We start from the raw sequence: 22,618 nt of genomic DNA, 5'->3' as shown, positions 1-22,618 counted from the left end.
TTCTGCACCAAAGTCTGCAGGTATACAGGAGGGTTATGAAGCAGATATCTACTGCAGCAGATTAAGCTGTGCCGCTAGAAATATTCTGCACATGTGAAAGGTCCATATCCAGCATTGCTTAGCACAAGATTATGCAGTACCTCCTAATCCCACCTAGGTCAGAGCCCACACTATACACCAGACACATACTGTATAATCCTAATGGGCAAAGCAAATACTATAAAAAGTTGCACCAAGTTATCACAATCTTTGGTACATAACACATGTTTTTCAAACATAGAAAAGTCTGTAGTTTCACATACCTGGACATTTGACAACAACACATAGATGAGTGCAGTTACGGTGGATTTTTTGAAGGGGAAGAAATGTGCACAATAGCCCATACAGAAGTGTTAGTTACACAATACTGCAGAGGATGGAGACAGAAATGGAAAGTAGAAGGTGCAGTAGGTCGTCTATACACAGGTGGATGGACAGAGACAATACAGAGAGCACTGAACTAGCACAGACAGGATGCTACAAGGACACATTGCTGCTTACTGTGGGCTCTTGGGGTAGAAAGGAAGGGTGACATGGCTGAGATCCTGGATGTCAAAAGCAGTTGGCTCAGCTGAGATAGCCTGTCTCTTGGTCCTCTGTTCCCCTAAGGTGTTGGAAGTTTGTTTGTGAACCTGTTGGGTTGCAGGTTTGATCACAGAACGATACTTATCCAGCTCATTCTGCAATCTCTGGATGAGCTCGTCCTTCTGATCTAACTCCAGCTCCAGCTCGTCAATAAGAGCATCCCTCTGCCTGAGCTCCTCAATCTTCTCCTGCAGAGCATACTGCAAGTCCCGCAATGTGCCCATATTCCCGGCAGGGGCTCCTGCTGCCTTTCCTTCTCCCTTCGTCGTCTTCACGGTCAATTCAACCCCCCTCCAGAACAGGATCCGCTCCTTCCTACTTTCTCCAACTTACTTTGCGCACAACAGGTCGTGATCCTCGCTCGGACGCCCTTATTCACCTAATAAGAAGTTCCCTTTAGCGTCCGCAGTCAAGCTTCCAAGGCGACTTCCAGTTCCCTGTGAAGGTATTTGTATCCGTTGTGCATTAAAATCCTTTAGATGGTCCCAAAGACCCCTTTTTTGTCGGAATGAATCACAGTCTTCAGAGAGCTTCACACTTCTTACATCCAACGAGGAGGTCCCTAACGCTGAGGAAGATCCACCTTTCCAATGGTAAACAGATGCCTCCTTTGTGCCTGAAATTCCTTAGAGCCCTGGGCTACCAGTGTCTACAGGTCACCACCACACTGAGGTCCTGGAAAGTGTCAGCTGCTGAAGAAGTAGATGTCCACCAGGATGATTACTAGAGAGAGTGGCAGCAGTCACAGGCAGAGCCAGGGAACATTTGCATGCATGATCTCCAACTAGAAGAACAAAAATCCCTCCCTCTGTCAGGATGACTACGATTACTGAGAGCTGAGCTCTGGTACAGGGTGATTTCCAGTTATCTGCGTCAGAAAGAGGCACAGAGGGAGCAAGACACAAGCAGAGAGGGGCTGTGTCTACAGGAGCTTCTGGAGAGTAGAGACTGGAGTGCAGGCATCTCCTCCACAGCCCTGCACTCCCTACCTCCTCTGTGATAGCATAGCTCTGTATGTAATGCTCCTGATCCCATCACATGTTATATCTATGCTCTTCATACCAGCTAACAAGTCTACCTCTTCAGTCTGCTGTTATATACCATATCAGTACAAAGGCTTTTTTAACAGTTCAGCATGCTATTCTGCAACAAAGCTCTGTCTACCTTTCTGCAGTTTAACTCATGATGTTCAGCAGATGAAAGCATTCCCCAACAAGACTTCATGCAAAAAGTCTAAAAGCTAAAAAGTGTAAGCTGGTTATTAAAACAGCAATTCAATGAAATGATCCTATAAACGAAAGATTAATGGTGTAAAGGATTTTGCACACTTGATGTGACTCATGGTGAATTATCAGATATGCCTCACTATACCGCCAAATACATCATCAATAAAACATATTCCTGAAATTTAATTGGCTGCATGAAATCATTTGGTGTTATAGATTTATAGTGAAGATCGTAACTGTGCCTAATTATTGCTTGTAAATGCCTGGTTTTATGTTAGAGCTTCCGGCTGGGTTTCTACATAGTGGCAGTGAGTCACGTTGCCACTGCCATTATTTGCCATTTGGTTTTTACAGGTGAAGCATGTTAAATGGCTTTCTGAATATTTACTACTAATGACATCCGCAGGATAGGTCATCAATAGCTAATCGTCAGCAGTCCGCCGCTCAGGATCCCAACCGATCAGTTGATCCTCCTGCCAGCTGTCAGTCAGTTGAGCCGGATGTCTATATCAGAGATCAATGGGAGCAATGCCTTCTATTACACCTTTAGCCCCTCATTGCATTGAGGACATCCAGCTTAGTTGCACTGACAGCGGGACAGAGAATCAGCTGATTGGCTTGGATCCTGAGTAGTGGACCCCCATGGATCAACTATTGATGACTTGACCTATCCTGAGAATAGGTGATTAGACCTGAACGGAGCAGGAAAGCGAAGCCCCGAGCACAGATGTGAAACTACCCTAAAGCCTCATGTCCACAGGCGAATCAGATTCCGCATGCGCAAGCCCGCAGTGGCCGAGGACCCTGTGGGACTTCTACTTACCCATCCGGGTCTTCTCTTTTCTTCACTGCGGATATGTGCAAAAGCGCCGGCCAGCGCACTGCCAAACATGCGCAGTGGAGTTTTTTTTTTTAAACTCCTGCTTTCCAGTGGAATCCGCGGTCCATCCGCAATTCAATTGCAGGCAGGCCGCGGATCGGACAGCTTCTATTGACAGTGAAATGGAGCATGCTGCAATTTTTTTTCCAGACCAAAAGGTCCGCAAATCAAATCCGCATGCTTTATTTCACTTGCGAACATCCATGTATCCTTATGGACACCTTGATTTGCAGATCTTCACCCTCACAGATTCCGCAAATCAGATCCACCTGTGGACATTGGGCCTTAGATGTTCTTGTTTGCCCCTTGTATCTGTTGTTATCCAATGTTGATATACCCCCACTGCTACCCTGTCTTACCAAAAATGTGCTTTACCACACTGGACTAGAACTTCAGACCAGTGGCATATCTATAGAGCTCCCTGCAGACACATTTTGAGGCCCCTCGTCACACTAATGTTGACATTTCTCTCAGTGATTGAGTATATTGCTCCAGAATTTTGGGGCTGATTATAGAGAAAACTGTGCCCCTGTGTAGGTACAGCTTAACGCTCTGCTCTATACCTGCCGGCACTCATCTGCATAAGTTTACAGCCAGTGCAACGCTGGGAGGCAAGTAAGCACAGGACAAGAGGTATGCAGCATTAAGCTTTTTTCTGCCCTTCACCAGGGATCTTAAAATGTACCACCTGATTGCCCCAGATGCTACATTTAACCCATTGATTGCACTAGACTACCAGGGACATTGAAATTAATCCCCTCATTGCTCTAAGGGCTATTCACACGGGACGATTATCAGGCAAAATCATCGCTGGATCGCTAAGGGTTCCTTCACAGTGGCAAGAAAATTGCGCAATTTTGGAGCGCTGCGAGAGTGAGTGAAAACACAGAATTATGAAACCAATGATTTTCAATGGCTTCATTCACATTTGCGATGTTTTCACTCATGCGATGTGGCGTGAGTAAACACGTAAACAGATATGCGATTTTTGCAGTAATTTTCCTGCGGCGATATCGCGATCGCCAATGTGAAGGATCCCTAACTTCTCTATGAGTGTAAACACTCCCCGCTCAGCGCTTCACATATTTGTAGAACGTGAAGTGCTGAGCGAGAAGCCAGTGATAGTGGTGATCTGCCTGTCTAAACACGAGCGCTAACAACCTAAGCGGTGACATCAGCGCTCATACGGTCGTTTAGCCAACAGTCGTCCTATGTAAACCCAGCACTGGACTACAAGGATACTGACAATAACTCTTTCACTACCCTAGATCACCAGGGGTGATAACACTTCCTAAATGCCATAGACCACTAGGCATACAGACATTAACCTCTTCATTGCCCTGGAGAACCAGGGATGTGGGCAATATCCTTGACTGCACTAGATCTGAATACAAATTGCTTGGATGCTATATGGTCATGTATATCTAGAAACTATAGGCCTTCATACATAGTGAAAATGCTGTGGAATTTCCTCTGGCAAAATTACACATTAAGAGCGCATTCAGATGACCGTATATCGGCCGGGTATTCACGCCGGCCGATATACAGCGTCCATCTCTGCAGGGGGGGGAGGCTGGAAGAGTCGGAAGCAGTGCTCTGAGCTTCCGCCCCCTCTCTGCCTCCTCTCCACCCCCCTGCACTATTTTCAATGAGGAGAGGAGAGATGGGGGCGGAGCTAATTCCCAGAACTTAGCCCCACCCCATCCCGCCTCCTCTCATTGCATGTAGAGGGGCGGAGAGGGGGTGGAGAGGAGGTAGAGAGGGGGCGGGAGCTCAGAGCACTGCTCCCAGCTCTTCCAGCCTCCTCCCCCTGCAGAGAGAGACACCATATATCGGCTGGACGTGAAAACCCAGCCGATATACGTTCGTCTGAATGCGACCATCCAATGCATTCATTCAGATAGGCGATTTTGTGGTGCGGAAAATGGGATAAAATAGCACATATGGTGCCGATTCCGGCAGCCGCATTTACACATGGCTAGAAAAGATAGGACTTGTCCTAACTTTTAACAGCAATGAGCCAATGGCAGCTGCCGGCAGGCAAAGGTGCTGGGTAGGGGAGGGAGTTTAGCACGACTAGCTCTGTTACGTTCCCACCCCGTTCCACCCCCTACCCTTGCTGGCAGCCAATAAGGGGCGGGAGAAGGGGAGGGAGTCTAGCGCTAAGCTTCTGCCCCCTTCCTTTTTACGGCAGTCCGCAAGGGGTGGAGAGGGTGAAGAAAGGCGGAGGGAGTTTAGCAGAGTTGAACTCTTTCCCCACGGCCGACGGTATTCCAGACCGCAGTCCGGCCGTCTGAAGGGACGAGAAAACGGGAGATTCAGCCATGGCTGCCTCTCGTTCATGCAATCTTCAGCTGCAATGCGGGCGGCCGAAAATCGCAGTGCCTGTGTAAAAGAAGCCTTACTGTGTAATCCATTGGGGGGTATTTAAAAGATCTTCACATGGTGCAGGAAATTTCTGCCGCATTTTTTAAAAACGTTACGGATTTTAAATGTACAACATCTTTATTTATGCTGCCAAACTCAACCCTTGAAATACAAGGATTAAATCTCGCAGCAGATCCGCAAGAAAAACTACGGATTGGGTGCGGATTTGGCCTCTGCAGTTCTCTGGCATAGCTGCCGCGGGTTTTCTGTTGTGGAGTGACTGCAGCAATTACACCACGTATGAAATACTGATGATGTCATCTAGAACATCATTAATGTTAGAATGCTCTTTTGTGAAACTGTCACCTGCCTAAGAGGGCTTAAACTAACGCTGTTGAATATTGCATCCCCTAGGCCTCATGTCCACGGGGAAAATCAGGCCCGCCGTGGATTCTTCATGCAGAATCCCGCAGCAGGTCCCTCCTTTCCCGCGGACATGAGGCCTGAAAAAAGAATAACTTACCTGTCCGGACGCTGCGGATCTGCCCTCCATTGCAGTTGGATCCTCTTTCTGCGGCCCGGTGGATGTACTCGGCATGCCAGCAGCGTGCCGCGCGCATGCGCCATGCACTCCATTTATTTTTTTTGAACTCCTGCTCTCTTGCGCTCCCGCACCGGAGAGCAGAAATTCAGCTGCGGGTGTGCCGCGGATCCGGACGGCTTCCATAGGCTTCAATAGAAGCCTTCGGGAGCCGTCCCCGTGGGAGCCCCGCACTAAAATGGAGCATGCTGCAGGTGTTTTCCCGCTCACGCAATCCGCGCCTTAGGGGAAAATGACATCCGTAGGTATTTAATTACCTGCGGGTGTCCAATGCATCCCTATGGGGCGCGGATCACGCGTGCCGGTGGCCCGCTGCGGATTTGTAACGCGGATTTGGGCTGCGGATGCAGTGCGGATGCACTGTAATTGTCTTTTATTTTTCATGCGGGAGATCAATTGAGCTATGTGCTCTATGAGCTCCCGCATGCGTGATCGGCACAAAAATTTTTTAATTACCATCTGCGGGTATTTATCTATCCGCGGGTGGTCAATGCATTCCTTTGGGGCGCGGATCCGCGTGCGGGAAAAACGCTGCAGATTTTCATTCTTATTTTCCCCGTGGACATGAGGCCTTAAACACAGTCTGACGCCATCCTCGCGCATACGGTTAAGAGCCGCTTGGAACCGCATCTTTTTACCTCTATTTCGAGTGGTGTTTTTGACTGCATGTTACAGCATTTGACAGCGCTTTTTAATGCACCCCATCATTGTGATAGGTGATGGGGTATATTAAAAAATGCGAAAACGCTGCAAAGTAGGGCAGACAGCGCTCGAAAATCCTAGCATTACAAATGCCTCATTCGAGTGCAGGTCTGAGAAGCCCCATTAAAATCAATGGGTTCGTTATACCACAGTCAGCACAACGCTCTGGACACCGCGCTAATCGTAGGACAGAGCGGTGTGTGTGAGAGTGGCCTTAGGGCGGCTTCACATGGGTGTATTTGCGCACATAAAATTTACAATACGCAGAGAATAGAACCCATTGATGCCGATGGGTTCGTTTCTTATTTCCCGATATTACATGTGCATTTCTCACGCACGCAAAACAACAGGACCTGCTGTATCTTTCTGTGCATCTGCGCACCAAAGGTCACCATAGAGGTCTTTGGAGGTGGGCCAGATATGTTCTTTTTCCAATGGAATAAACAATCAGGCTATTATGTATCTCCTATCATATTGCACACGCATCCATATGTGCGCACCCCCCATTGACTTCTATGGGGATTTTCCGGTGAGTCAAAAAATCGTTCGTCTGAAAGAACCCATAGAAAACCATAAGTTCTTTTAGACTTAATTTTTTTTTTATGTGCCCACACTTCGTCAAAATGACGCCCGTATGAAAGATACCTAAATGAGGATTTTGACTCAGACCTGCATTAAGTCCACAGCAGATTTCTACAGTCGAGCACCATCCCCGTATGTATGTAACCTCATCATGTCCGTGTTGCGCAGCGCTGTAGTCCGCTCTCCTACTATTTAGCTGGCTCTGGCATTGTGTTATCTGGATTCAGAGCCGTGCAGTACAGTGTAACATTAGTGCATTCATTAACATAGTGTTATAATGTGCCAGGAAATGGGTTTAAATAAATCTCGGAGTAATCATACCCTGGTACGACGCGGCCCGGGGTTAATATTCACTTAGTGTATGGTGCAGTGAAAGTATTTATTAGGACAGATAGTAGATGCAGTTACTGTACCATGCTGCCATCTCATGCCATGTGTTCCCACAGTCATTAACTCTGCAGGAGGTGTTTGTGGCAATGACAAGGTTAACCTCCTTTCACTGCTGGGAGGGTGATTAGTTAATTATATCCACCCATCATACTGAGTAGCATCTTGTCCTCACATGTTGGCAGCCACACGATAAATGACAGTGATTTAAAATAAAGCCAAAAAATACTTACAAAGGTCTGCAGCGGCATGGTAAAGCCATTGGGCTTATTGTACTGTCATACATATATATATATATATATATTAATTGCTTTTTGTTTCTAACATCCCATCAGAGCTCTTAACTTCCCCTGCATGCACCTCATAATGTCATGCAGTACTGTATGACAGTACAATAAGCCCAATGGCTTTACCATGCCGCTGCAGACCTTTGTAAGTATTTTTTGGCTTTATTTTAAATCACTGTCATTTATCGTGTGCCTGCCAACATGTGAGGACAAGATGCTACTCAATATGATGGGTGGATATAATTATACATATATATATATATATATTCCATACATATAGTTTTAAGCTCCTCATTCCCATAACTATATAAAAGAAATATACTCACCACAGCGCCGGATCACCAGTTCGGCACTGCGGCAACTGACAGGTCCCATCATCCAGCCAGCAGGCCTGACACATGGGCTTCAAATTTAGTTTTTGGGAAGTCACTGATGACATCCCTGCCGGCCTCCCATGGACCGCAGTTGTCATAAAAGTAAACAACCCAAGTGACCGCTGCTGCCGGAGAGAACCGCAGTGGTGACTAGTGGTGGCGAGGGAGTAACGTGCCGTTGGTTGGTGAGTAGGTGTGTTTTTTATTTGACCGCACACCTCGTTTTCCCACTGCCACCAATAATTGAAAAGTAAGCAAACCTCTTTAAGAAAAAATGCCCGCTATTGATCTGTTTGTGCATAGAGATCAGCTCAGGTCACATGCATTTCTGCACCATTGACCTATCTACGTGCTCCTTCACGTAGGCACATGCACTTTTGCGCATGCCTAAGTGCAATGTATTTGCACTATGTATGAGGCTTTTTTGCGCAAGTATTGACGTACGTTGCTGTACTTTTTGCGCATGTTCAAATATGCCCTGATTTAAATGGCTATTCAGCTTAATGAGTTGCAGATGTGTTCTTTTTTTCATGGAATTGCACAAAATATCACGCATCTGTATGCACATTGCCCACCTCCCATAGACTTTTATGAAGATCCTTTGTGTGCAGATGCGCACAAAAAGTGAGCAGGTTCTTTTTTTTGCGTTTGGGAGTAATGCACTCGCCAAGAAAGGAAATTATATCAGTGGGTACTATTCTCACCCATTCAGATGGCTGGGCTGCGCCATATGAATGCCACAGCCCGGAATACCAGCGGCCCTGGGGAGAGAGTTCTAGCTTTGCTAAACTCCCTCCTGCTTGCCTGCCCCACTCCGCCCCTTGCTAGCTGCCGGCAAAGGGAGGGGGCAGGAGCTTAGCAGAGCTAGCGTGCTAAACTCCCTCCCCCTTTCTGCACCTTGCCGGCTGGGAGTGGGTGGGACTGAGCAGGAGCTAAGTAGAGCTAGTTGTGCCAAATGCCCTCCCCAATCGAGCCACTGCTAAATTCCCTCCTCCTTGCATTTACTGGCGGCTCTCATAGGCTCCCATAGGAGTCAATGGGAACGGCCAGCATATTCCCAGAAAAGATATAACAAGTCCTATCTGTTCCGGCCGGACGATTTTACGCACCCGAAAATCACCCATCTGAACAAATGCCTTGGAATCCAAGGCTTCAGATGGTTGTGATTTTCGGACTGTGTTTTATCGCTGCAAAATAGACGCAATTAAATGCTTGTGTGAAAGAGGCCCTGTGGAAAATCTTGTGGAATCTCTTGCTTTTTTTAAGCAGACTTTAATTGTGGGATTACATCCTTTGTATGCCATCATTAATTCTCAGTGGAAAGCTTTATGGCCGTGGAATATAATATTGAGGTTTTAAAGTCAAGATGCAGAAATGTCCACACGGACTTATTCCATCCTGCGTGAGAGGACCCAAGAAAACCAAATTTGCCTCTACTGCTGATGAAACTGCAGTGGCTGACCACTACTTTTCTGCTCAGCATGAACATTACGTGTCCCCTATGTACATAGTATATGTAGCATAAAGTAAAATAGGAATGGAAGTCAAGTTGGAAAGACGCAGGCATTTTCTGACTACCTTATTTTGTGTAATCGGCACAGCATCGCAGCTTCAGATTCTTAGCTAATGCCCAACTCAGACTCTATAATCTGATGCAGAAGACTCAGTGAACCAAATATAGACTACCATATGACAGTTTTATAATGCAAATGTACTTTTTCTTTGAAGCTTTGAGCACCAGTTAATGCTCAACTACAAAATTATGTTTGCATGCAACCCATTGGAACAGTGCCACATAGTGGTCGATTAGAGGAAGTGCAAAAGTCTCATGAATGAATGAAGAGATCTTTCCACTGAAACATCCATGCAGAAATGTATTTTTGGTTAAACAGATGAGAAATGTAATCTAACCTCTAAATGCATTTTCTATTCACCTTCACAACACCATGCTGGGGCTGCCTTTTTTCGTAAGAGCTTCTGAAATGTTATTAATAGCAAAATCAATATTTAGTCCGAAAAAGTGTGAAAAAGAAGCCCAACACCGGGAAGATTAAGGTTATCATTTATATTGATCAAAACTTTATTAGTAAGAGAGCAGAATGTAATATCATAATATGTATCACCTGTTATTTACAAACTAGAAACATTGTAACACGTCACCGCTCATGTATCTGTTCTTAAAGTCATAGCACCCAAATCAAATATGCTGTTAATTCACACCCTGCTGCTTTGCAGACAGAAAGAGGATATAACAGAAGACCCCATTGCAAAATCAGAAAGGGAGTTATTCTAATGTACCCACATCTCTTGTATTTCAAGGAGTTTTCCGGATGAAAGCTATAGATGACCTATCCCAAGGATAGGTCATCAATAGCTAATTGCTGGGGATCCATCGCATGGGATCCTTATGGTTCACCTGATCAGCCACCTTGCTGTCAGTGCAGTGGTCCGGGCATGCATCATAGGAGACAGGAGAGGAGGTGGCCTAGCTGGCTTCAATACCATTGAAATCAATGGCTATTACACTTCCGACACTTCAGCCTCCAACACGAGAAGTGTAATAGTTGCCTCAGCTCCCACTGATTTTAATGGTGGGGGAGCTAACTAGGCAACTTCCTCTCCCGTCTCCTATGACACATGTCCAGCGCACTACACAGTGAGCCTGCTTCTATGACGCATGTCCAGCCCGCTACACAGTGAGACAGGTGATCAGGTGTTCTCCAGGGATCCCATGTAGCAGGTCCCCTGCGATTAACTACTGATGGCTTATCCTGAAAATATGTCATCAATAGTTTTTGCCCGGAAAACTCCTTTAATACAATTTTTCCTGCCATATGCGTTCCGACTGATCATCCTCACCAACACCATCTTCCTCTTGCCACCGACAAGTTACACTATATTTGCAGTATTGAATATCTTGCCTCAGACGGGATTCTGCAGCTCACACTGCTGTGACCTCCTCATGTTGCATACATACCATAACTAACTGTAGGGGTTAGAGACATGTAATGTGGTTGTTTTTGTACATAAATGTGCTGTTTTTATTATAAAATTGTAATCAACAACTTTGTATGTTAAAGTTCAGGGGATTAATGTTTCTCCACCAAAGAAGAAATTACCACAAGGGTGTAGGGTTACTTCCAAGCCGGACGCACTAATGATGTCCAGAAAGGATGAGTATATACACTGTAGTACAAACACGGATACCACAAAATATATATACCATAATAAAACACAAAATGGGGGATAAAGGGAAATTGACACTGACCTCTCAGATACAGAAAGACTCTACTTATAAGCGGGCTGATCACCCTGATGAGAGTAGACCCACATCAGGAACCTGGGAGACATTGGCTCTCCCTAGATGGCAACAGGGAATGCGGCAATGGTTAGATGTAAAGCAAATATAAGAACCATAATCATCCAGGAGATGGGCTGCAACAAACACCCCAGATGTACTAATAAATGAAAAGCAGACAACTTTATTTTGAGGCTCAGATCAGGCAGGGAACTGCAGAGCAGATACCCCATCCGACTGAAACTCAGACAGGGAGTCATACAAGGAGTTAAACCAGAAGTCTTGGCTGTAACTTGAGACTCAGAGCAGATCAGATACCCCTTTAGACAGAGTCAGACAGGGAGTCACAGTCCATAGTATGATCAGACAGTTGGTCAGACCAGACTGAGTGAATAATTGGTGCCCTCTGTGAGGAGGAGCCGGAATGAATGTACACAAATTGATGCCAACTAGTTACTTGGGTTGTCCCTCTTCTCAGCCAACCAATCTGCCCATATACAGGAAGAGAAGTATCAATGTAGACATCAAACTCTGGAACGACAGTAAGGATTAAGTGAGGATTCCGTGGGCATGTACTAATATATCATTACCCCATCCATATCCTCAGTCATAGTCAGTGCTTTGTGATAGTGTAGGGAGTCTTATATAGACCATGCAAAGTTCCCTGGGAAGAACTTCCCGGTATGTAAATGAATGATTGACCAATCCTCCATAGCATTACCTATTGGAATGGTAACTACCTTCTGAGTCAATATCTGACATTTTAAAAGTGTTTCCAACATGACTAGGGATGTAAGCCAAACCAGATATCCACGTACAGACAGCTGTTTCAGGATTCCTGTCCCTCAGGGCTCATGCCAAGAATAGATCCATCCCATAATGGAGCTGAGCGGTGACAGATGGACCCTGTTGACTATAACTGGGTCTGTCTTGCTAAATGTCCTCTTGCATTTTCCAGCATGCTATACTATTTTCTTCTGCATTTTGTGCAGGATCAGTGCAAAGAAAGTCTGAACGGAACTTCCAATACAGATGTGGAGGGAGCTTTATCATTTTACTTGGTAGCAAACTATCAGGACAGGAAACTGATTGGTGTTGGCAATGTACAGAAGACTGCCTAGACTGGAGACAGCTGAAGCAAAGTCTTTGTAAGAGAATGTATGTAGCATATGTTTGAGCACAAAATTCAGTAGTCTGGACTATTGCTGGCAGTGTTTGCTCCATTGTTACCTAAGGGATTTAATGCATGCATGCTCAAATCTAAAACAGAAGTGGAAGAGACACATTATTCTAGAGAATGTCTTAGGCTTCTGTACTCTCGTATTCTCAGCTTTGATGTTTTCTGACTTCCTGCCCAGGTCTGATAATATATTGATCATTTCTGTCTTGATCTTCAGTACATACAATATCTATGGATTTCCCTCAACAGCTAGAATGTCACAAATGGATCAGACATTTGTATTTTGCAAGATGGTAATTAAAGAGTCAATATATGCCTTCCTAGCATCTGTTCTGCTCATAGACTACACAGATTTGGGAATCATGCCTGACCAAGTAATGTAATGCTGTTTTTTTCTGATGTGAACCATCATGTCAAGGTATTTCCAGAAGTTATTGCAGGTGTCTTAAAAGAAAAAGGTATCTAATGAAGATCATCTGCCCGTTATTGAGTGCTGATTGACAATGAGCTTGTCAATCCGTGCTTGTTAATAACATCTATATGGGCAGATCATCGGCTGCATTGGGACAAACAATCATTAATACGATTGTTCATCCTAAAAGAGCTATCATTGGTTGGCTGCTCATCTGCACATTCACACAGGGAGATATGTAGCCAATCAAAGAGGATTTTTATGCTCACATAAAAGACACAATCAGCAGAAGAATAAGTTTTTGCTCATTTGTTGGCTTATAGTTGGCATATTACTATGGTCTGATGACCGGGAAAATGAATGTTTGGGAGAATGTTCTTGTCCTGTCTTTGGTTGCTTACAAGGTCCTTTACTATTGTTACAAATAATTACACAGAATGACAGATAAAAGTCTATAAAACTGGAATTAGATGCATTAGGTGGTTCTCCAGCAGTACAAGGAGAGACAAGAAAGGGACAATATGTACATTTTGCATTATGTAAATGGACCAACAATGTCATTCTAATCCATGGTAAACTGGTCTAAAGGCCCAGATACGTATTACAGTTTAATCATCCAAACCCTGATAATGCTGTGTATGGTGGTGTGGTAGTGATGGGGGGGGGGGGGGGGGGGGTAGAGTGACTGTGCACGACTCTCGAATGTGTATGTATGAGGCAGATGGATGTGGATCCAACCAGTTTGACTTTGGGCTATCTGAGGAGGCAGCGCTTGGGAAACCCCAGTTTTCAACCTTGACCCCTCCAAAGAGAGTTGTGGGCTTCGCTGCAGGGTTGCCAAAACATTACTTGCACAGATTGTCCCGGTTGTGGGGCTTCTGATGCTGCTCTGGGCCAAGTAATGGTACCTTGTGCTGTGAACAAATATGTATTCCGAGGACTGGCAATGGTCAGGGCTGGCTGCAGAAATGCAATAACGAAGTTCTGGCAAATGGTCAGGGCAGGCAGCAAGCAGTAATGAAGTCTAGAATACAGAGTCAAGGTTAGGGAATACAGAAGTCAGAATTATTAGGTACATAGGCAAAGGTCAGAACCAGAATACACAAACAGGGGCTTAATAGCAATGGCTGATGGGACTGATCATGTATCACGTAGGCATACTCCATATAAGGAGATACCTCATATAGTAGGAGCTGAACATGTTGAGGACATGTGTACTGACCATTAGAGGGAAAGGGCAGGAGAATGTGTGCATCCTACGGGCAGTCAGGAGTGACTCAGCAATAGAACATGTACGGTGTGCAGTGAGTGGAGGATGGCAACGCCCAACCTCAGCTCCAATAGCAGGTGAGCCAGGGGAGTGATGTTGGCGTGCTATGACAATTTGGGGATGGCAACTTTTCCCCAACAGATGATGTTGGGGGAAAGAAGGATCGGGAACCCTAAATTTCAAGACCTGATCCTTTTGTTCCCCAAGAGAGAAGCTGCTGACAGAAGTGTCTAGCAGTGGTTTAAAGTGACCTCTACTTTTCGGACAAAATTCTGGGTCCCAGGTCAACCTGCAGTTGTTCTTCTCTGCCGATCCTCTGATCTGCAGTTTTTAAGCCTTGTTTTTGACCATCCAAGATGGCTTCAACGATATTCTAACTACCTAATGAATACTGTGCATTGCTCTCTGATTTGCTGAGCTGAACATTTATGTGTATGGCGGAGCCATTGAAAACAACCGTTGGACAAATGATCATTGGCTTAGACCAGTACTGAAGATGTATGGGGGCGTTAAATTATTCTCTATACCTGATTAACTAGATAGTGCATGTAAAAATAGTAAGGCTGGTGTGTAGGAAGTGCAGATTATACAATGGACCTGTATACGGGGCTTCAAAGTTTAACTACTGACAAAGACCATCTTTTCGCAAATCCATTGGAACACATTAGTGAGCCTTTTCTAATTGTAAAATCTAGGGTTATGCTGTAACATCGCAGACAACAGGGGCCACATACATGTAAAAATCTGATTAGAAACCTCAAAGCCAACAGTACTGTGGGAATGATAAAGCTCTGCTAGCTTGTTACTATCTATCCTACAGGTAATATTTCATTATGACGGTATTATTGTTATTGACATGTCTGTAAATAACATTTGTATAAACATCATATTCTGATATCACAAGCTGGCAATCATACAGAGATGTGCCACGCTACTTATCTCTTCCTGCAGAAGGTGTCCGTCATAGATTGCTTTTGCAGGAAAGACCTTTTCCTGTGCCAACCACTAAGGAACTACAGCTTAATGCTCACACTGTGGTTAAAAAGAGGATTTTAACCCCTTCACGTGACACATACAGCTATATACGTTGGAGATGCATGTACCCTATGCAGTTAGCACATATGTAGCCATCCACTGCAAATGGTATGTATCGAGTGGAAGTCGGGAGCCGAACCCACTCCATACATGGTGGTTAAAGCAACAGCCTTGGTCTGAGATAACTCTGATCACGATTGCTAACCCTTTATATGCTGTTCTGCCAGTGGCATTTAAACATCCCGATCGATCGGGATTTAAATGTCCTGAATGGCCTGCCCATGACAACTGTGTCACGTCTTTAATCGGCAGCCTGTAAAAATGTAGTATAATGTAATACCATAGTATTACATTATACTGTAAAAGCGATCAAATAACCACAAGTTCAAGTCCCCTATGGGGACTAATAAAAAGCGTAAAAATGAAGTAAAATAATGATTTTAATTATTATAAAAAGTATTAAAAGTTAAGGAAAAAAACATTTTCCAAGTCATTATATCAATTTTATTTAAGTTTAAAAATTGGCAACGCTACATCTATGAAGGTCCAATTAATTAAAACATCATATTATTAATTATACATGGTGAAGTCCATGAGAAAAAAAATATGTCATGGAAAAATTGCACTTTTTTTGGTCACTCTTCCTCTAAGAAAAAGTTGAATAAAAAGTGATCAAAAAGTCATATGTTCCCCAAATAGGCACGAATACAAACTATAGGTTGCTCCCCAAAATAGAGCTCTCACACACAGCTCTGCTACATGCACATCACACACACAGCTCTGCTACATGCACATGCACGTCACAGACACTACACACAGTTTTGCTACATGCGCGACACAGACACCCCACACAGCTCTGCTACATGCACATCATAGACACCACATCCAGCTATGCTACATGCACATCACACACATAGCTCTGCTACATGCATGTCACAGACACCACACACAGCTCTAGTACATGTACATCACACTAACAGCTCTGCTACATGCACATCACAGATATCACATACTGCTCTACTACATGCACATTACACACACAGCTCTGATACATGTGCGTCACACACCACACACAATCAGAATATAGATAATCCTACTGCGCTCCAAACAAGTACAATTAGGAGTATACTCTCTTTGGAGAGGGGAGAAAGACCCAGTGAACACTGGGTGGATATCTCCCCCCTCTAGATCCAGGAGAGCCTTGTATAAATATGATGTGAATCCTGCATCCTATATCTTGTCCATCGAGATCCACTATCATGGAGTTCAGTGAAAGGTCCAATTTAATATAACAAACAACAATAAACTCTCTGGATCAGTCAGGAAAATTATCTGATATAGAAAATATCAGCTGAGGATCCTCCACCTTCAGCCGGACTGGTGCCGTGGGGTTGTTCTGTAGCACAGTGTCACACACACACCACACACAGCTCTGCTACATGCACGTCACACACAGCACACGCAGCTCTGTTACATGTGTGTGTCACTCACACAACTCTGCTACATGCATGTCACACACAGCACACACAGCTCTGCTATATGCGCATTACACACCACACACAGCTTTGCTGCATACACATCACACACCACACAAAGCTCTGCTACATGCATGTCACATACACCACACACAGCTCTGCTACATGTGCATCACACACCACACAGCTCTGCTACATGCATATCACTCACATATACAGCTCTGCTACATGCATATCGCCCACACCACACACAGCTCTGTTACATGTGCATCACACACACCTCACACTGGTCTGCTACATGCACGTCACACACATACCACACACAGCTCTGCAACATGCATGTCACAGACAGCGAACACACGGCTCTGCAGCATGCACGTCACACACTGCACACACAGCTCTGCAACATGCGCATCACACACACTACACACAGCTCTGCTCTGTTCAACCTCCACAATCTTTTTTCAAACTTGATAAAGACTGTGGAGGTCAAAACTTAACTATTCTACACATTATGGGAGAATAAAAACTCTATTGTTGCTTTGCACCAATCCATGCTGCTAAGTATTCATTTCTATCATCACAAGTCCTGTCAGCGCACAGCTGCTGTCAGACTCTGTATGTTTTATGCTTTAGGACCTGTAGTGACATCATCATCATGTGATCAAAGGCGGGCATGTAACGCACTCACTCATGGACAAGTGGTCGTTAGCCTTTTGATTATAGCTAGAGATGAGTGAGCATACTCGTTAAAGGAAATTACTCGAGCGAGTATCGCCATTTTCGAGTACATGCCTGCTTGCCCGAAAAGATTCGGGGGCCGGTGGGTGGCGGGGGGAGATCTCTCTCTCCCCCCCGCTTCCCCCTGCTCACTCCCGCAACTCACTGCTCACCCCCGCCGGCCCCCGAATCTTTTTGGCAAGCAGGCATGTACTCGAAAATGGCGATACTCGCTCGAGTAATTTGCCTTTATGAGTACGCTCACTCATCTCTAATTATAGCTTATCTGGCATAGGTGGTAGTGTGAACAACAACTTCCCCCTTCCAAGGCCACCTGTAATGTGTGAAAAAGACTCCCAAGAAAGCATCAGACTACTCAGAAGAGTTACTTCATAATCCACAAATGTATTGGGACAAATGGCCATAGGGAGACACTTAGTCGACCTCCAAAATTCTTTGTATGAACTCCCCGATGCATTTGTAGATCATGAAGTAAGCTCTTCTCGGTATACTGGTGCTGTTCATGGGACTCTGCTGCATACATTACAGGTGGACCTGGAAGGCAGTGCTTGTTATCCGCGTTGCGCCAAGTAAGTTGGTTTCCAATAATCAAGACTATCCAGTATTCTACCCCCATCAGGTTCTATATGTACTGGTATAAAGGAATTTCAATGTACCCTGTAAGTTGAATTAATAATAAAAAGTCATTATGAGGGCAAAATTCACAGCATCTGGGACAATTTTACAGGCATATTACAAAATATATTAAATGTGAAATATATTAAGAGGACTGGCTTACAATAACAAAGCCAGAGGTCCATTGGCTTGAGATTGCCTATAGCCTAATGTAAGAGACTATATAATTCATGGCAGTGAGAGCGTTACATATGAGATTGATTAAAATATTTTTTTTGTTTTTCACTATTGTTACAAGAGCCTACTTAACCCAGTAAGTTGTTATTGTATTCTGTCGTGTTCTTTTATCCCTTCTGAACATAACCGGCTCTCAGGAGGCTTCAAGGAATCCCTGGTTATTTTCTTCATGTTTATATTGCAGTTAGAATGTAAATGGTTTAACAATTTACTTTCACTACAAAGCTGAATATTTCAATTTAGTGAAAAGCCAAAGTCAGGCATGTATTACAATGTGATGAAGCTAATTGTTACATTTACTAAAAAGATCCAAGCCTCGATACAGCATTGCTTGTCAAGTTACCACTAGTGTGACTGTCGGGAAAATTTAATATTTGTCCTACAGATGTATCATTCAGAGGCTTGACCACTTGCTACACTGCAATCCCAACTCTATCTGCGTAGCAAGGCCATTGCGCTTCATTTTGAATGGACAGGACACTATACAAATAGCGCAGGCATGTAATGAAGCTACAGTAGCTGACTAGTGAGATCACGGTAGTAACTACCACATTCGGATTTCCACAACCGTAGGCTACCAAATATTAGCACATAGCAGGTCAGACTGCAGGAGTCTGAATGGATACTGTCATGACGCCAGCTGCACTGTGATTTCCATGTTCTCCTCAGGTCCGAGGTGATGTCAGCATGTCATTCCGGATAATGCAAATAAGGGAGATAAAACAATACCTCTGCAGCGCCACCTAATGGAAGGCAGCATTCCTGCAAGTCAATGTTAGACTCTTTGTACAAGCCTTGTAACAATGACTTGTATAAAGAGTCTAACATTGACTTGCAAGAATGCTGCCTTCCAATAGGTGGCTCTGCAGAGGTGTTGTTGCATCTCCCTTATTTGCATATTACACAGAGGAGCATGAATGGCCTTATAAGTCTTCTCACTCATTCACCTTCTAGGTGCTCTCCCTAAGGATAATGTGATGTGCTGGGTGGTGAATGTGCTGATAGGCTGGCTGGGTTGTCATTTAATCCAGTCAATCTATCTGTTATAGTTGTATGATATATAAACCTCTAGTTCCGTATATAAGCAACCTTAGTCCTGAAGGTTGGCAGTTTAGTGCTCAGTACTCATGAGGTTTGGAGTTCTGTTGGAGGTGTTGTTTGTTCATCTCAGACTGGGATTTGGCTTCTCGTCTGCAGTGGAAGTCGCCCTTTTTGGGGTGGGTGCTCCGCTTGTATTGCTTTCCTGGTTTGGGTGGTTCAGATGATACCTTGTTGCCATTATCATAGTTCCTTGTAATAGTCCATTCCAGTCACCTCGGTTCGACCATAGATATCACATTTATCCTTCCACCAGTCTGACCTTGTGCTTAGTTTTGGAAATAACGGTCTTCATTTACACTAACTAGTTTAATCATATGTGACACCATGCATCCTGTCTAAGGCCGACTGCATTGCAGAATCCAGAGCAGGTGTCCGCCTCCGGATTCCGCAGCAAATACTGCTACTCTACACGCGCGGAAATCGATTGCAATATTACGCTCACATGGGGATGAATCGCAGCATGCTCTATTTCTGTGTTGATCCTACACGGACGGCTTCCGATTAAGTCAATGGAAGCCGTCCGATCTGCGGCCCTTCCACAATGATATTGCGGAAAGGGTTGCGGATTCCACATCAGCGATAGGCGACGATGCGGGAAAAGCAGAGATTAAAAAAAAAATGCTGTACTGTGCATGTCCGACAGCTCATTGTATTATAGATAAAAAGACTTCAGGACAGATACGTGCGGATGCTGGCTGGGCATGCAGAATCCGACCCGCCAGCATGCAGGCAGCCTAAATTATATATGAGTAGATACTATTCAAGAAGAAATATCAGTGGGTGGCTTTATACTAGTAATAAACCTAAAGGGGTTTTCATTTTTAGGTTTATAACTCTTAATCACTTCTGCAGCTTTCTGATGCACTCCGTGTTCAGTTCCTTGTCATTTTCAAGATATTTGCTTACTGTGAGCAAATGAGACGCTCATGTTTACAATCACAGGCTATAAATCCCTTGTAGAGACACTTGCTCTCAGCAGAGAAGCGGATACAATTGTATTCACTCTAAACAATGTTCTGGGAGATAAACAACCTGGACTGCAGACTGATACATTGTAGCAAAATACAAAGCTGGTTTGTGCAGCTGCTGCTGATTATGCACTCACCTCTTGCATGATGTTCATAAGCGCTAATAGGCTATATAGAAAGCAGCTTTCTAGACAGGTAATGTACAAATCAAGTGCCTATTGCTGCTTGGTAAAAGATATGTTTATCTGTATATATTACTGTACTACAGGACAAGGAATATTCCCGACTTGTCATCACACTGTATGCATTAACTATGTTATTAATACAGATTTTGCCGCCCTAGGCACAAGAATTAGAGTACACAAGTCATTAAATACACCGTCCCTCTACAGTTATTTGAACAGTACAGAATATGTTGCCTCCTGCAAGATGATTACATACAATGTATATCCTACAGAAGTAACATGAATATGAAGAGGGAAGCATCTCTGCCACAGAGGAAGTAAGTAATTGTTTTATGTGAATTGTGGCAATCTAACGACTCATATAGTCATAAAGCCCCTGCTATAGGGTGCTATCCTAACATTCTGTTGATGCAGATAATCCTGTCTATATTGCTTTGTGGCTGTAATGAAAATGGATCTTCAAGGGAAGTTTATTTAAATCATTCATTTCCTATTTATTTTCGAAGAGGAAACATATTCAGAAAATGACTTTTCAGACACAATTTTATACTCTCCCAAGAACGGTAACAGCAAAAGACAAATATTTCAATTACAACAACATTGAAGTCTAAAATGAGTACCTGTTGGATATGGTAAACCTTCCATAATACATTAGATATGAATGGTATACAACTGCTTGGATATAGTAGATTTTATTTTTAACCTCTTAAGGACCAGGGTGTTTCGGTCCAGAAGCATCAGACACTTTTGGGGATTTTACTAGAGATGAGCAAGCACCCAAATGCTCGGGTCTGCGTTATTCGAGTCGAGCTTTTTGTAAAATTCGAGAGCTCTACTCGAGTAACGAACCCATTGACTACAATGGGAGACTCAAGCATTTTTGTTTGTGGGACACTGGGTGCCGAGCTTTTTTTTTTCTTTTTCTTGGTTCGTCGCTCTCTCTCCCTCTCTCTCTCTCTCTCTCTCTCTCTCTCTCCCCGCCAGACAAAAAATTTGCCATTGACGTGCGCTGCATCGTGGTGGGGAGGGGCCAAAGCAGACACATCACAGCAGGGAGGAGCCAAAAACTGGGGCGGGGTCGAACACGGCTTGATGCTCGTTCAAGTACCAAGCACCATCAAGAACGCTAATACTCAAACGAGCATCAAGCTCGGCAGAGTATGTTCGCTCAACCCAAGATTTTACCCATGTGGTGGATTTACAGCCCTATTTTTTTCTTATTTATAATAATAAATTATTTAGCGGGGTGTTTTTTCATGACATATAGGGCAAATTTTTAATTGATTTTTTCACAATTTTTTTCAGTTTTATTAGAGGTAAAAAGCTAAAGAATTATTTCTTAATTTATAGTTATTTACTTTTAAAATTAGTTAATTTATGCTAAAATGAAGTACAAGAACGGGTTCTTTATTTTGTTTCAGATGCTTTGACATATAATTTGTGTAGTCTTGGATTACAGGGTGCATATGGCAATGGTTTTGTTTGGCATCAGAGGTGGGTCATTTTCTTTCTTATGTATGCATTTTCATTTTATTCTGCAATTTCTTTTTAATTGTTTTTGTAGCTATTTTTTTGCCCATCTACGTCGCCCATGTTGTTATATAAGACCTCTGGGGGTCATTCATATTACTTTTTTTTATTTCACACTTTTCCACTGTAAAGGCTCTTTTACACAGCTATAGGCGTTTTTACGTGTGCCCACCGGTGCCATAAAAACGCGTGAATGGGCGCACAAATCTGACATTTGTGCACCTGTTCAGATGGCACGGGCCCCGGCGCATACATGCAAAGCCCGCAATGCCGTTAGGCCTCCCTCCCTCCTCTTCGCTGCCCCACCTCCTCTCTCCTCCCGTCCGGCTGTGTGCAACAGGAGAGCTATGCTCCCACCCCCTCCCCACCCCTTGTCCGTGACCAGCAATGGAAGGCATGGGAGGGGCGGAGCCTAGCTCCACCCCCATCCATCCCATTGCAAACAGTCAGAGGGGAGGAGAGAGGAGGAGAGAAGAGGGAGGGAGTTTAGTAGTCATGCTGCTAAAATTCCTACCACCTCCCTTCTCTGACTGCTGTCATT

At 44.2% G+C, this 22,618-nt stretch overlaps 1 protein-coding gene across 2 annotated transcripts in view; it reads right to left on the bottom strand.

The window, feature by feature from the left end:
- Positions 1-22,618, bottom strand: part of PRKG1 (protein kinase cGMP-dependent 1) — a 1,174,681-nt gene that overhangs the window by 939,676 nt on the left and 212,387 nt on the right. Inside the window, exon 1 of one of the 2 annotated variants that reach the window (XM_066600775.1) lies at positions 541-1,449. The exons of the other annotated variant lie outside the window; for it this stretch is intronic. Within the exon in view, the coding sequence (XP_066456872.1) occupies positions 541-848 (308 nt within the window). The 5' untranslated portion in view covers positions 849-1,449. Of the gene's footprint in view, positions 1-540; positions 1,450-22,618 lie in introns of those variants that run through there. 2 annotated transcript variants of the gene reach the window in all.

Source organism: Eleutherodactylus coqui, chromosome 4, assembly GCF_035609145.1.
Source record: "Eleutherodactylus coqui strain aEleCoq1 chromosome 4, aEleCoq1.hap1, whole genome shotgun sequence".
Taxonomy (NCBI): domain Eukaryota; kingdom Metazoa; phylum Chordata; class Amphibia; order Anura; family Eleutherodactylidae; genus Eleutherodactylus; species Eleutherodactylus coqui.
The sequence above is the reverse complement of the archived record's forward strand: the minus strand, read 5'-3'. Positions and strand labels throughout refer to the sequence as shown.